This window comes from Impatiens glandulifera, chromosome 4 (assembly GCF_907164915.1).
Source record: "Impatiens glandulifera chromosome 4, dImpGla2.1, whole genome shotgun sequence".
NCBI classification, from domain to species: Eukaryota; Viridiplantae; Streptophyta; class Magnoliopsida; order Ericales; family Balsaminaceae; genus Impatiens; species Impatiens glandulifera.
In genome coordinates, this window is record NC_061865.1 from 2,624,041 (window position 1) to 2,641,369 (window position 17,329).

General features: G+C 29.1%; 1 protein-coding gene and 1 pseudogene across 1 annotated transcript; both read left to right on the forward strand.

The window, feature by feature from the left end:
• Positions 1–3,195: 3,195 nt before the first annotated feature.
• On the forward strand, positions 3,196–13,753 carry LOC124933816 (annotated as a pseudogene).
• Positions 13,754–13,759: 6 nt separating this feature from the next.
• On the forward strand, positions 13,760–16,251 carry LOC124933817 (aspartic proteinase A1-like). The gene is made up of 10 exons (XM_047474257.1): positions 13,760–14,095; positions 14,169–14,253; positions 14,359–14,453; positions 14,544–14,656; positions 14,739–14,907; positions 14,985–15,024; positions 15,171–15,235; positions 15,314–15,436; positions 15,509–15,608; positions 16,205–16,251. The coding sequence occupies exons 1-10, from the start codon at positions 13,760–13,762 to the stop codon at positions 16,249–16,251; spliced, it is 1,173 nt and encodes a 390-aa protein (XP_047330213.1).
• Positions 16,252–17,329: the final 1,078 nt, after the last annotated feature.

A 17,329-nucleotide genomic window follows, 5' to 3' on the forward strand; every position in this document is an offset into this window, starting at 1 on the left:
ATTTTATAATTGATGTATTTTATATTCACTTTATATCATTGAAAAACAATAATTATATTTAATAGAAATATTAATATGTTTCTTTGTTTTTGCTAATGAATGTTCTAGTTTCTTAATTTTTTAATTTTTATAATTTAAAAAATTGCTTATTTAGTATAAATAATTATAAAAACATTGGGTGAGTTTTAATTTCCCATAACACATCATTAGCGGCGACGACGACAGTAAATTATTCCTGTAGTTATATTTATAACGACGATTATTTATTACTATAGTCATTTTTTAGCGACGCTACTTAATCATGTAGCTAGCAACAGTTAACTAACTGGGTATATTAAATGTGGCTAAGATCAATATCATCAATAACGACGGTATTTCGATTGAGTAGACTTAAATATTTGGGCATCGTTAATGGGCCGACCTAATTCTATATTGGATAGGATTATGATAAATATATATATAATTAGGACTTTTGGAAATCTGAGACTTATAGATTTCTTATATAAACTCATTCACAACTAGAGCGGTCAGACGGGCCAACCCACGGCAGGGCAGGCCTACCCACCAAAACTCATTGTTTGACGGATCAATGGCAAGTCGGCCTCCATCTCGACGGGTTGAAAATCCCCAACCCAACCCAAGGTGGATTGCATGTTAGGCAAGTCAACCCGCGGGTTATCTCACTATAAATAAAAATCATTAATAGTTTTAGAAAACAAGAGTTAATAACATGATCAAATAGTCATAATACACACCAAACAATTGAGAACTTTTCCATAATGAAGGGGGTAACACTATCATAAAAGAGTATTTGCTCACCAATAATGGAAGGGTAACACTATCATAAATCGAGAAGCATAAACTCAATTGAGAACTTTTCCATCTCCACAATGCATGTCCAGAGGATATCTCATCATAGGAAAGAAGATCAATCCTTTGCATTCTAGTTCAAATATCTTGCAACATCGATCCTTGGTTTGTAACATATTTTCATTCATCATTGACATTGACAGTCCTTGCAATTAATTATAGAAGTACATACATCATCTCGTGATACTTCTTCATAAGAGGATTATGTACCTTTTTTTATTTAAACATGTCTAGTAATTATTAGGATAAAGCTCTAGACAACATTTGTGTGGCATACCTTCCTAATATGTCTATTATCAAGAGTTTAAAACAGTAAAAACATAAATTTTTATAGTCAAAATTTTGTTTTTCGAGTTAAATAGGATAAACCCCAGTAGAGTCGCCAAGGAGAAGTGCTCTCTCGATGCATTTTATGCCTCGGGTTTGGGTCCGTGAGAATTTGTTTTTATCAAAATGGGATAGCTCAATTAAGTTTTAAAAAAATCCTTTTAGAAATATCTTTTAGGAGAAATTATTTTTAAATAAACTTTTTTTTTTTAGAATCTCGGCTATGAGTATTTTTTTTACAATTTGTCATATCAAACCGCTAGCAACTTAATTTGAAAGAATTTATATTTGATTTTTAAGAATATCAATAAAATATTTACGTATACAAACGCAAGTTAGATAATTTTTTTGAATTCGCTATTTGGTTACACTTAAGTAAAGAGTTTTCGCAATAAATTAACAACGCTCGTTAAAGAATAAGGTCTATTTCAAGAAATTTTGGCTTTAAGAAGTTGGATTGTAGGTTTTATTTGTCCGATTATTTTTTAAATTAAATTTCAATACATGTAATTGGTGTCAAGATTTATTGAAAAGTACTTGAAAATATTAGTTTAAAGAAGTTATATTTAAAAATAAATTTAAACTAGTCTTTAATAAAATATTTTTTTATGATATTATTCTATAAATAATTTAAATTAGTTTTTTATTTTTCGAATTTTTAAAAAATAATTTAAAACTTTTAAATATCAAAAATGTTTGAAATTAAAAAAATAAGACTCCAGGAACGAGTTTAACCGTACGCGAGATAGACCACCTGTTCTTGGCGTGGTTTGTGCGTGAGTTGGGTCGTCTTTAGGCGTGGTTTGAGCTGAAGTCAAAGTGGCTTAGGCTTTGGTCAAGGTCAATTGGAACGCTGGTTGAACGGACGCGGCACGGTAAAGAATTGGTCTCATCGTTCAAGGCGCGATAAACTTTTTTTCGTTTGTTTGATATCCGTTTGATTTCAATTTTGTTTTTTTCCTTAGAGGATTAATAAACTGAACGAAAGATTCAACGAAAGCAGGTCCAGAAATCCGACGTGGCCTGCCAGGTGTCTCCATGTCCCAAAAGCGCTCATTTCGGGTCCCAAAACCACTCATTTCGGGAAGAAGAAAAAAAAAACAAATTTTTTCGAAATGGCCGTTTCGGGTCCCGAAACCACTCATTTCAGGAAGAATTTTTTTTTTCAAAAATGGCCGTTTTGGGTCTCGAAACCACTCATTTCGGGAAGAATTTTTTTCTTCCGAAATGGCCGTTTCAAAACTTGAAATTACCGTTTTGGGATCCGAAATTACCGTTTTGGGACATTTGAAAATTTTCTCCCTCCTACCCACGTGTCATGCCACGTTGATTCGTGGACTTATTTTCATTGAATATTTCGTTAAGTTTATTATTTTTCTTTCCTTACGCGGTTGTGTGTCCATTTCATTTCAAAACTCCATATTTCCCTTTTAAGTTTATTTAGTAGAATGATGTCGTTTTCTTAAAAAAAAAAAATAATAGGTCTTATCCAGATTGTGAATTCAAAACAAATGGAGAGCTTCCTCTCCTTTTCGAAGTCAAAACTATTAAAATAAAATACATATTTATTTGACTTATCTTGTTTAATAAGTTTTATAATAATTTTTATTTTTATAATACAATAAGATTTTTATTACAATATGTTTTATATTAATATTTATATAAAGTATTATATGATATTTAATTAATATTAATTTTTAATAAAATAGATAAAGTTAATAATTTTTTTTAATAAAAGGGATTAAGGAAATATAACCTTAACCCTCCTTGTTCATTTGCTTTCCCCGTCGTCACTTACACGATCATGCAAAAACTACTTTGGGGAGAACAATTTCATCTCTAGAAATGTCCCCGGCCATCCATCACTATCGATTCGCCAAAGCGAAGAAACACAATCATCCAAGTATTTTCCAAATCTTCGTTCTTCTTGCACTTCTACTTCTCATTCGTTTTGTTAATTAATCAAGTTCTTCAAATCGCTTTTGCAGGTGGTCAAGCATGGGAACAAAGTTTAGAGCAGCAGTTATTCTCCTTTTTCTTTCATTCATCCTTCTTCAGCTGGTGTTTTCTGAATCCAACGATGGATTCATTAGAATTAGACTCAAAAAGTTTAAGTTAGATGAAAACAATCGGAACGCTGCTCGACTTACCAGGCAAATACTGGATTCTAAAATTGCTCGTGGCATTGTAGGGCTAAAGAATTACATGAACATGCAGTACTATGGTGAGATTTCAATCGGTACACCGCCACAGAACTTCACTGTGCTTTTTGATACAGGAAGCTCTAATCTGTGGTTACCTTCCTCAAAATGCTACTTATATGTAAGTTAGATCATATTTATACAATGTATATATCATCCATACAATTTTTCATACAATGTATCGCCTCTATTTCTGCTGCAGCCTGCGTGTCATTTTCATTCCAAATACAATGCCAGTCAATCAAGAACATATAAAGTCAACAGTTAGGTGTCTGTTGCAACTTTTATAGAAATAACTTCATGTAATCATGAAGGTGACATTGACTTAAAACAGAATGTTGTTGTTTTGCACAGAAACATCTGCTGAGATATTCCATGGTTCAGGTTCAATTGCTGGCAACTTTTGCCAAGACAATGTTTTAGTTGGTGGTTTGACAAGTAAGAATCAGGTTATTATATATATATATACAACATATCCTTTCATAGACTTTCCAAATCACCATTTCTTTAATACTAATACTATTACTTAAGTTTACTACAACTACAGGACTTCATTGAAGCAAGAAGACTGTCCGGTTTTGTGTTTAAGTTTACCAAGTTTGATGGTGTTCTTGGCCTTGGATTTCAGGAGATCTCAGCTGGAGGTGTTGTTCCAGTATGGTATGTACTATCTTATGTCAAATTCAAATTTGTTGTGATATTCCTCATTAAGATAAGGAGTATTCACTCATACTTGTAGGCACAACATGATGAACCAGGGTCTGATTCAGAATCCAGTGTTCTCATTTTGGCTAAATAGAAACACAAAAGAAGAGGAAGGAGGTGAACTTGTGTTTGGGGTGATTGATCCAAGGCATTACAAGGGGAATCATACTTATGTCCCTGTGACCCATAAGGGTTTTTGGCAGGTTGAGAAAATTTATAAACATATTTTTAATTTTTATGGTTGTTTTTTTTTATAACTATATTCCTCTTGTAGTTTGATATGAGTGAAGTCTTCGTCAGGGGTCAACCAATAGGTAAGTTCTTTCATCGGTTATTCATAAAAGAAGAGGTCATTTCTTAAACTAAGAGATATTGTTTAATGGGAGGTCATGTTGGTGTAATGAATAAAAGAAAATGAGAGAACATGTCATTCATTGATTATAGAGTACATTTTTCAGGTTTTTCTGGTTGTTCTGCCAGGGTGGATTCTGGAACTTTTTTTTGTCAGGTCCAACGGTATGTGAAACTGAAAAAGGGTTTTATTTTTTTGTGATTCATACAATGATGATCGAGAAATAATGAATGATTTTCATAATTGTAGGCTGTGATTACCATGATAAACAATGAAATTGGAGTTAGAGGAGTTGTTAACCGTAAATGCAAGACAATCGTTGGAGTGCATGGACAATCAATTCTGAACAAGCTCCTAGTAAAGATTTTTTTGTTTTTTTTTTTTAAATCTGATTTACCTTAAAATACACAAATTCTAATGTTATCTTAACTTTTAACAGGTGCCACCATCTCAGAAAATTTGTTCCCTAATTGGATTATGCTCATTTAATAGAAGTAATAATAGAAGAACTTCAGATGTTTTACTTATGTGCAATACTTGTGAAATGATAGTTGTGTGGATATGGAGAGTCAGCTTAAGAGGAATAGAAAAAAAACTGTTATTTTAAAATATGTTAATAAGGTACTTATTTATTATTCTCGTTTAAAATAATTAATATTAATATTTGAATCAAATAAATGATAAAATAAAATGTTTACATAGCTCTGTGATTCGCTGCCAATTCCAAATATTCATTTAGATGTGGATTGTTGGCAAATTTCCTCGATGCCTACAGTTTCATTTTTAATTGGTTCTAGAAATTTTACCCTCTCGCCTAAGGAGGTAAATAATTGTCTATCTTATTCTACGTTAATTGTTACATATTTTTGTGTTTTTATTGATTTGGTTGATAAAATATTTAATTTGTCTTGAATTACTATATATTGAAGACCGGAGAAGGTGACGCGGCCCATTGCAAAAGTGGCTTTATTTCCCGTGATCTTTTTATCCCCGTGGACCTCTCTGGTTTGAAATAATATCTTTCAAATTTCTATACTTGCAAAAAATGCTTCTTAATAATATACTTCTTAAGTTTTTTAATAATATATCAAACTAGTTTTTGACAGATACATTTTAATTCACTGATCTTAATTATGATTAATGATTTTATGAAGGGTTTTAGGAGATATATTTATGGGTCGTTACCACACAGTATTTAACTTTAGAAGATCGATAGTTGGATTTGCGATGCGGCATAATATTAATAATAATAATAATGATAATGGACACATATTTGTTAAATTCATTTATGTTCACACGAGGTCAAATTTGTTTCCATTTACAATATATATTGTCTTGTATGCTCTATTTTTTATCACTGTCTCGTTTTTCGATACTTAAAACAATTTAAACCTTGTCTTTAAGGCGGTTGGTAGCTCGCAATTGGATTGAGTCACATTCCTTACTTCTTTCTGCTCGACTGCACCGGCGGTAAGAGACGAGATATTTTAAATGTAGGCTTGCCTCGAGTACTTTTAGAAAAATGTTTTAGTCGATTATTTTCCTAAGTCTCGTGGTTTACTTTTCTCTCAAATCTAGTAAAAAAAACTAGAAAATGATTATATCAAGAGTTGTCTCATCTTAAATTGAGATACTGAATCCAAATATAACTTAGCAATAGTTAGACATGCTTTAATTATTTTTAAGAGTCGTCGTCTAGTTACTTATCGAGAACTTAAGAAAGAAAATTTTTAGAAATTTTTCCGGCTCAGCGTTTGATTACGCGTGGAAAAGGGCTTCGGTGATGTGTCCCACATTCCCATCAAAATGGACGGTCTCTACTCCGAAACAAATTGGCATTTTAGATTTTATTACAACATATTACAAAAAATTATTAATGTAAATCCCGAACCTAATCTCGTTTCTCTGTAAAAGATTTTATGTATGTCCCAGTCTAAGATTTAAAAGAGATATGCCCTTTACATCTAAATTTCATTTGTATATGGTAATTATGAACCGAAAATTGATAAACGATTAGTGTCAGAAATGTAAAATTTTATTCTAAGTCATTTTCTATTTTTTTAAATGTTTAGAACCTTCTTAGATCGAAAACGACTTAAAAAAATTAAATTTGTCAAAATACAACTATAATCAGTGCCTTACACATGAACTAAATTAAGGGTGTTTATCTGTTCAATTTTCGAGTTATTCGAGTTCATCGGTTTGGTTTCTTAGAATTTGATATTCGGTTCGAATTTCGAATAATACGAATTCGAACCGAATTTGATTTGATTTTTTTATTTTATTGTTAAATATTGAAAGCAAATTATTCTAATTCAAACTAATTCGAACGGAATTCAATTTAATTTTATTGTTAAATCTTGAATTCAAATTAGTCTAATTCAAAACAAAATTTGAAATTCAATTTGAAAATCAAAAATGAAATTCGAATTCAGTAAATTTGAATTCGATCGGTTATTCGGTTCAGACCAAATATTAACACCTCGGTTCAGACCAAATATTAACACCCTAAATCGATTGTTCTAAGTGTGAACGCGGTTAAGAGTTGAATCATGGTTAAATGTAAAACTCAACTTACCAAAGTACATCTTAACCTTAGCCCCACCAATTTATCAATAATAATGCACTAACAAGTTCTTTTTTGGGGGAAAAATAAAAAATAGGATAACGGATTAAGTATGTAGTCGCAAACACACTTAACCATTTAACCAGACGCATAACTTGCCGCCTAACAGACTCGAACCTAGGAACTTAGGGTTGGTATCCACCTCTTATTACATAAACAAGTTTTTGAATATCAAATCAAGAACTTATCATAACAATAACAAAGAATCACTATAAATTAGATGGTGTTTTTTAGAAGATTTTTTACTTTCAGTCGAATGTGAATTCCTGGTTAGGTTGGATTATACAAATTTCTAGAATAATAAATGAAGTAAGTGATTTGCGACTTGTCTACACTAATTAACACATTGGACCTTTGCCTCACAGACGAGAAAGATGATCATAATTTCTCCGATGGTTAAATCAAGATTACAACAATCAAATTAATGTTCTAATTAACTTAAAATTGTCATACAAATATGCTGCAAGTCTCATATTAATGTATGGACCAACAAATTGTTAAAGAAAAATTAACACTAAACTCTGACAGTCATCATAATTTCAGTACATTATCAATTTTTCTTTACAAACATTTTATAAATTGATCATAGGAGGAGTTTCTTATATCATCTTTTTCAAGCTTACACTGGAAGGAGACGATATGAAAATTTCATCCGAAATTCAAATTTAGGCGAACTCTAGTTAGATTTATTCAAGCGTTTAAGGATCTAACAATTAACTTCTATATCATCCTAGGTATATATCAGTAACCGAATCAAGAATTGATGTAGGGCTTCTTCATAGTTCCTACCACACCTTATTACCAATATTTTTGCAATTTTTTTGTTCTTTTTTCCTCCATTTTTTTTTATTTCGGCAAAGAATCAACCACAACATTAAATCTCAAAACAATATATATTTAATATTATTGTTATTATTATCATTACTTCCCTATTATTTTTATTTATTTCCTTTAATATTATAATTTTCAATTATTATTAAATATAGTAACACTTAATTTTATTATATCTTAGTCATGTTGTTTTATTTTATTTATTTGTATATTTATTTAATTCAACAAATCTTTAAAGGCTGCAAGTATTTTCAAGCTTTTAAGTTATTTTTGAAATCTTGTACTGAGATTTTAAACTCGGTTATAGATAATCTGAAAATTTCAACAAGAGTTTAGGAGTGTTATTCAACTCATGGTACTTTTCTTCACAATTTTTGGCATCAATCACAAGTGTAGACACTCATTTTTTACATCCTCCAAATTTATAACTTTTAAATATTTCAAACATTTTTCAAAAAAATATATATTTTTCAAAATTCATAAACACAGTATCCTTACACGAGATTAAAAAATTAATTCGAATGGTGTAGTTGTGTCAACCAATTTTTTAATTAGATAAAATTCAAACATATTTTAAAAGTAGTCAAAATAAATAGATAAATAAATAAACATAATAAAAATCATAAAAAAAAAAAAGAGTTATTATAGACTTACTTTTTTTTACAGGTCAAGTCCAATCTAAAGGACCAGGTCCAGCCTCTTAGAATGCCCAAGCCCAAAGGATAAAATTTTAAGAATAAAAAAGGAAAGAATTTTAGGTTTGTTTGGTTGGAAGCCTATTTTATTTTTGGATTAATTAGAAGAGAGATAATGATGGGTGTTTGTGTTGTTAATAAAAATGGGTTGGGCCAAGAAAAAAATATTATAGCTCACAAATTAAAAAAGTTATAGCTCACAAAGTTAAAAAAATATATATATATACTTAAAATTCCTTTACTAGTGAGGCATTAAAATATAATATTGTTAATTTATCTTTGAATAATTTTAATATATATGGTTAGTATACCCACTTTAAAATTGTCTTATAACGATTTATTACGAGAATAATAATATTAAAATAAATGAAATTCATTTTTTTTAAAAATTTTTAATCTTCATTTCAATTTCTTGAGTAGAAATTATGAGATGAATGAGATAGTCAATACTTTCTTTATAGAAATCATACTCATTAAAATGACTTTAGTCGTTGATGTTGAAACCATTCTAATTTCGTGTAGAAATTATGAGATGAATGGATAGTTAATGATTTTCTTGGTAGAAATAAGACTCCTTAAAATGACTTGAGAGTCATTGATGTAAAAATCATTCAAATTTCTTGTGAATTATGAGATTAATGGGATCGATGACGATTTCTTATAAGAAATATGATTTATCAAAATGACATTAATCATTATTGTTGACATCATTATAATTTCATATGTAAGAAATTATGAAATGAATTGGGAATCCTAATGATTTCTTATGTAAAAATTTAATTTGTCAAAATGATGTTGTCATTAATATTTTGAAACATTTTAATTTCATCTATAGAAATTATGTGATTAGTAATGACAGAATGAATGTCATTCGTGTTATAACTCATTATATTAGCATTCAAAAAGATAACTATGTAAATCGAAATATTTTCGCAAGAAATATCTCGGTGAGAACGATCCACCTAGATTTGTTTTAAGTGTTGTCGCTTCACGTGGATTATCGGTCAAAACACGATAATGTAATTACTTCGATTAAGACATGAGGTACATTTGTTGTTATATATTGTGTTGCTAAGTGATTGCTTATATATATATATCATGCATATTAGCTAATAATATGATAACTTGTGTTACATTAACTTGTTATTTATATACATACGTGAATAAAAATTATTGTATATCTATTTTATTTTAATAGAAAATTCTAATTTTTTTTCATAAAATTATTGTGTCTTTTGGTATACAATAACTACTATGGAAAGTTAAAAGTCATCATTAATTAAGAAATTGACGAATTGATGACATGAATAATTATTTATAATAATTATTTATTTTATATTTGATTAAAGATAAATTGTCAATTATTGATGTATTTTAGAAAGGTATTTGTTTAATGATATATGAAGTAATTATAATATATATGACATATCATTTGATTATGTTATTTGATTATATATTTGATATACATAGTTCATCATAAAGACTTGTTTAATTTGATGTTTTTGAAATCTAATAATTACAAGAAAAGTTGTGTTTGATTTGAGAAATAATGTGGCAAATGTGCCGATATTATGAGATACAAACGTGCAATCAATATAAATGTTTAAGCGGCTTCAGCCAAAAATGCTTGAAACATTATGATTTCTTTTGTAGAAATAATGTGACATGGTGAATATTAATTTGATTAAATATTCTAATTTCTTTTATAGAAATAATGTGATGAAATAAATATTTTAATTGATTAAATATTATAATTTCTTATGTAGAGATTATGTGAAGAATAATTTATATATGAATAAACATTATAATCTCTTGTATAAAAATTATTTTTTATTCAATTAAATATTTATAATATAGTTATCTTATTCATTGTATGATAAGTATAACAAAAGAAATTTATAAAAGAATTGTGTGATATATTCTTGATTAGAAAATTATTGATTTAAATCATAAATGTGTGTGATTTAAAAAAAGGTACCAAAACAAATGTGGGGACAAATATTTTTATTGATGATAATAAAAAAAATGTGTATATTATGTAAAAAGATAAATTGGTAGAGAAATATGTTGTCTACAAAAGATAAAGTTGCGCAATTTCACAAAAAAAAATAACAAGAAAATGTTTTGTTTATATTTGCTGAGTTGGTGCTCAAATCGATATTTAAAATTTGAGGATTTTGAGATCAAGAAAAGTGTCATTTCTTTGACATTACTTTCATAAAAAAAAAATTATAAGAACCAATGTCTTCAAAATGATTTTATGAAATAGATGAAAAAGAAAGTTTATAAGTCTTTGTATGACTTATAACAATTTTTAGTAATGATAAGAAAATTTGATCATACTTTGATTAAAAGTGAATGTGACAATTATATATATCATAAAAACAATGGAAATTATTTCATTGTGTCTTTTGTACGATATTTTTATTGTTAAAAAATACAATAAAAATGATTAAATCCATTAAGGATGTGAATTGCACTACACGAAATATCATGTTGTTATCAAATGATATATTGATATTATTATATGAAAGACTTTACATCTAAAAATAAATATGTTTACATTTAGAAGTGCAATTTACGTATAAAAATCTTTTAAGAAATATATGATGGATAGATTAAACGTTATAATCTTTATTTTTGACTTATGTCGAAAAATAAAGAAGGCAGAATAGTTCAAAGACATTTTGTCTACTAGTTAGCCAAGTAAATAATATTTTCATAAAAAAATTAAAAAATTAAATGATAAGCATGTATGAATGATTATGCTCTTATTAGAAGATGTTCCAAGGTTAACTAAGAATGTACCAACATAAATTTCTAATTATTATAAAAGTAATTTAAAATTGGACAAGCTTATAGTCAATGACAAGTCTAGACATAAACGTCTTAGACATAAGACTACTCTCTAATGGAGTTATCAAATTTGACTATGTTCAAATATAACGTAACATTGTGGATCCAGTAACCAAATTATTGAATAGATAGTTAGTTTGAAAGTCTTTTAAGACATGAGCCTACTATAAGTTGGTATGAAGGAAAACTCAACCTATGTAGATTGGAGATCCCAAGAATTAGGTTCAATATGACAACCTAATTGTACTGACTTGGAAAATTATTATTGAGAATTAATCATATAACGAAACAATATATATTTTGACGAGGATAAGTGTATCGCTTTTAATGATTCTTTGTGAGAAAAGAGATCACCTATGTGAGAGAGAAGTGGGGTCGCATCGAAAGAATTGCACGGCTCAATTCTAGACCCTCCCATAAAACCAGACGCGTGTTCCATGGCCAAAACGGACACAACCATGATAGCTTGACATGTATCAGGGAAATTCGATTTGAAAGTGTGTAATCGTTTACACATATGGTAGAATAGTTCAAGGACATCGAGTCTACTAATTGGCTAAAAAAGTTATATACTTTTATAAGGGAATGTTCAAAGGGTTACAACTACCCATCCTATGTAGAATTTAACTGTTGAAACTTTCACAAAGTTAATCTTTCAATTTCCATTAACGTGGGGATCGTTGAAATTAAACTAATTCTATTAATGAATGAAAATAAGATTGTTAATAAATAATATCAAATAAAATTTACACAAATTTAAACGTGAATTAACGGTGAATTTAGTCCAAAATATAATTTAATTAATATTTAATGTATAATTAGAAAATTAAAATTTAATATTACGATAAACATAACTTTAATTAGTCTATGAATTGGCTAACGTATGGACTTTTTATTAGCTAGCATTGAATATTAAATGTATATGCAATGAATGAGAAATATTTATTACCAATATACCTTTTGAATGATTTTATTTGAAAGTTTAATTCTCAGCAATATATACTCATTCTTTATTCATTTCAGCACACAACATCGTCTTATTATTTCTCATTCTAGAATTTTAAGAGTTCTCTCTTTATTTTGTGAATAATAATCGAATTCCTTGCTTGATTTTTAGTTGAAACCCAGTTAAGTTCGATGCATAGTGATTTCAGTGTAGAATCACTATTGGATTCGTTATACCTTGGGAGACATCGTTATACCTTGGGAGACAGTCATCTGCGATAAGCTTCAGCACATGAACTGTTTTAAGATAAATGTGTTTAACACATGTCTCGAATCAATATCAAATTCGGTGATATTGTTCTTCATATATCTTATTTCATTCTTATTTATTTGTAACATTGTATTTTTATATATTTATGTTATTTCAAGACAAGATTTCTAACACTTTGAACCTTTGGGTGGTCTGTAAGAATTTGTTGTAACAAAGTAGGCTAGTCGAATAATTTTTTTTTAAAAAAAGTCCTCTTAGAAATATCTTTTAGGAGTAAATTTACTTTTTTTTTAATTAACTAGTAATTTGATTTAAAAGAGTTGTCCTTTAATTTTTAAAAAAATCAATAAAATATTTACCTCACAAACATAAGAATTCATTTGGATTCGCAATTTGGTTACAATAGGAAAAAACTTGTGCACATCAGTGCTGGTTAAAAACGGTGTCTACTTCATGATTTAGGTCTTAGAAAGTTGGATTTTACGTTTTATTTATCGAAAGGACCCGATAAGTTTTGACCGGGTTATCTTCGTCATTAACTTCCTGTCATACACAGTTTTGATCTTGAACTAGAAGGCTAAATCGCGAAACCAAACAAACGGGGAATTTGGTCTCCCCATTTAGAACAAATTTAAGAAAATAAAATATGTATTTGATTTGATTTCTATTGTTTAATAAGCTTTATAATACTATTACTTTTATTTTCATAATAAAATCTCACTTTAATATATTTTATTTTAATTAAACAGATAAAGTAAATAATATAAAAAATGAAAAATAATGTGTGTAATTTGAAAAGGTCGGTAAAAATGGACGGATTTAGGAAATATATCCTCCTGGTTCATATGCTTTACTACTGATGCTTTCTTCATCGTCACTAACACGATCATATATACATGCAATTTCATCCCTATAAAATGCCGGCAACATCCAAGTATTTCCAAATCATCGTTCTACTTCTCATTCTTTTTGCTACGTACGTACACGGCGCCGTCTGTCTGTCTGTCGGTGAGTAATCAATCACTTATTATATACATTTTCTGAATGAAGTTCTTCAAATTGCTTTGCAGGTGATCAAGCATGGGAACAAAGTTTAGAGCATCAGTTATCACTCTTTTTCTTTCATCCCTCCTTCTTCATCAGCTGGTGTTTTCGGAATCCAACGATGGATTAGTGAGAGTTGGACTGAAAAAGTTTAAGTTAGATGAAAACAACAGGATCGCTGCTCCTCGACTTACCCCGCAACTACCGGATTCTCAAAAGGATGGCGTCACTGTAAGGCTAAAGAATTACGATAACATGCAGTACTACGGTGAGATTTCAATCGGTACACCACCGCAGAACTTCACTGTGCATTTTGATACAGGAAGCTCTAAAATGTGGATACCTTCATCAAGGTGCTGCTTATCTGTAACTGTAAGTGTGATCATTCATACAAATTTTATTAGGGGAGAAAATTGTGTTGAATTTGCCTATATTTTTGCTGCAGCGTTGGTGTTTCTTTGCCCGTCGTTCAAAAACATCTAAAAGGAACAAATACAATTCCTGTCGTTCAAGAACGTATAAAAAGAACGGTTGGTGTCTGTTGCAACTTTTATAGAAATAACTTCATGTAAGCAACAAAGCAGGAAGGTGATATTGAATTGAAACATAATAATTAATGTTGCTGTTTTGCACAGGAACATCTGCTGAGATACACTATGATTCAGGTTCAATATCTGGCAATGTTAGCCAAGACAATGTTATAGTTGGTGGTTTAACAATCAAGAATCAGGTTATATATACAACATTAGCCTTTCATAGATTTTCCAAATCATAATTTCTTTAATACTAATACTATACTTTAAGTTTACTACAACTACAGGGCTTTATTGAAGCAACAATACCGCCTGATTCTGCGTTTCAGTCTAGTAAGTTTGATGGCGTTCTTGGCCTTGGATTTAAGGAGCTAAATGATTTAGGTGTTGTTCCAGTATGGTATGCACCATCATATGCTAAATTAAAATTTGTTTTGATATTCCTCTTAAGATAAGGAGTAACCACTCATATTTGTTTGCAGGTACAACATGATGAATCAGGGTCTGATTCGGAATCAAGTATTCTCATTTCGGCTTGATAGAAACAAAAAAGAAGAGGAAGGAGGTGAACTTGTGTTTGGTGGGATTGATCCAAAGCATCACAAGGGGGACCATACTTATGTCCCTGTGACCGGAAAGGGTCATTGGCAGGTTGTGAAACTTATATACATATTTTTAATTTATATGGTTGTTTCTTTTAAAATCTTATAATGTGCTTGCTCTTGTAGTTTGCTATGAGTAATGTTTTAATCAATGGTCAATCAATAGGTGAGCTCTTTCATCAATCTTACATAAAAGATGAGGTCATTTCTTAAAATAAGAGATAATGTGTAATGGGAGGTCATGTTGGTAGCATGAAAAAGAAAGAAAAAGAGAGAACATGTCATTTATTGATTATAGAGTACATTTTGAAGGTGTGTGCAGATTTGATTGTTCTACAGTTGTGGATTCTGGAACTTCTTTGTTGTCAGGTCCAATGGTATGTGAAGCTGAAGAAGTGTTTTATTTTGTTGTTATACAATGGTCGATAAATAATAAATGATTTTAATAAGTGTAGACTGCAATTACCATGATAAACCATGAACTTGGAGTCAACGAAACAGGATTAGTAAGTCATGAATGTAAGTCAATTGTTGAAGAGTATGGACAAACCATTCTGAAAATGCTCCCAGGAGAGGTTGTTATTTATGTTACTGAAATTTGATTTTCCTTAAAATACACAAATTCTAATGTTGTCTTAAACTTTTAATAGGCTAACAAAATTTGTTCCCTAATTGGATTATGCCCAGTTAATGGAACTAAGAGTATCGAGGAAAGTGATGATAGAAGAACAATAGATGTTTACTCTATGGGTATGTGCAGAACTTGTGAAATGGTAGTTGTATGGATGGAGAGTCGGCTAATGAAGAAACAAACAGAAAATAATATTTTAAACTATGTTAATAAGGTAAATATTTATTATTCTCACTTAAAATCATTTAATTAACTTTAGAATCAAATAAATTATAAAGATAATGTTTACATCAGCTCTGTAATTCACTGTCAAGACCATTTGAATCATATTTTGTGGATTGTTCGCAAGTTTCCTCAATGCCTATAATTTCGTTTTTAATTGGCGATAGAAATTTTACTCTCTCATCTAAGGAGGTAAAAAATGTTTATCTTATTTTACCTTAATTCTTACCTATTTTGTGTTTTTATTAAACTTGTTGATAAAATATTAATTTGTCATTTGAATTAGTATATATGGAAGGAAGGAGAAGGTGATTCTGAACAATGCATCAGTGGCTTTTTTTCCAATGTTGATTATTATTCTACATGGTTTGACACAATCTCTTTCCATTCTCTAGCTCAAATGAAAAAAAAATAAAAAATATATTGATGAATTTGTTATTATGTTTTCTATAAAGGATTTTGGGGGACATGTTCATGGGTCGTTATCACACAGTATTTGACTATGGAAAATCTAAAATTGGATTTGCAGATGCTGCATAATAATAATAACAATAATAAACACATATTTGTTATCTTTATTTATGTTTAAAATAATATTTGAGTCATTTTATTCCATTTACAATATTTATATATATTGAGTGTTCATTAAACATGCATGCATTAAATCTCTTTTATTGATATCTTCTATTTCTTTTTAACTTATATTTTAAACTAGAATAGTCTCTCATTATCAAGAACTAGGATGGAGAATTGTATGTCAAATTTATTATAAATTTGTTAAAATATATATAACACAAACATTAAAATAAAATATATTAAATAAAAAAACAAAACATTTATAATAACTAAATAAAATATTAATTCCCCTAATTTGACTATTGAATTTTAATGAAGTCATCATTTTGATTACCGAATTTTAGAAAATCGATAATCTACATGGCGACTTTTTATGAAAAAAAAATGTCAAAACTCTCCCTTCGAAGAAATTCGGTAATTAAGTAAGAAACATCGTTTTGTATAACTTTAAAAATAAGAAATCTCAAATTTTAAGATTTAAAGAAAGATATTTCAAGTTTCTATTTACCTCACTAAAGAGCCCAATTTGACATTTCAATCAAAAATAAAATATATTTTATAAATTACAAAATAAACTTACCAAAATTTATTAAAATAATATATATATATATATATATAATGTTTAAGTGTATCTAGATTGTCAGATTTTTGTTCAAGAAATATTATTGGAACTGTCCATATCTGGTTCATCCTTCGAAACCATAGCACATCCTGAATCTGATAAAATACGATGAATTGAGACGGTATTTTGTAAATACGTAATTATTTTGCATATATTAATCATTTCTTTCTTTTCCGATAGTCTGGAAGAGACAAAAGAAAGATCTCAAGGCGATGGATGACTATCACTTACTTTTTTCCCTATGACCGAGTGACCAGTTATTCTTGCTCTTCTTGAATCAGTTGCATTTGTTCTTGCTCTTCTTGAATCAGTTGCATTTAATTTGGGAAGGTGCCAGTTTAATCCGTCCATAAACTTGAAATAGTTAAATTTAAAAAATCTAATTAAAAATGTGATACACAATTCTAAAACTTTCCACCT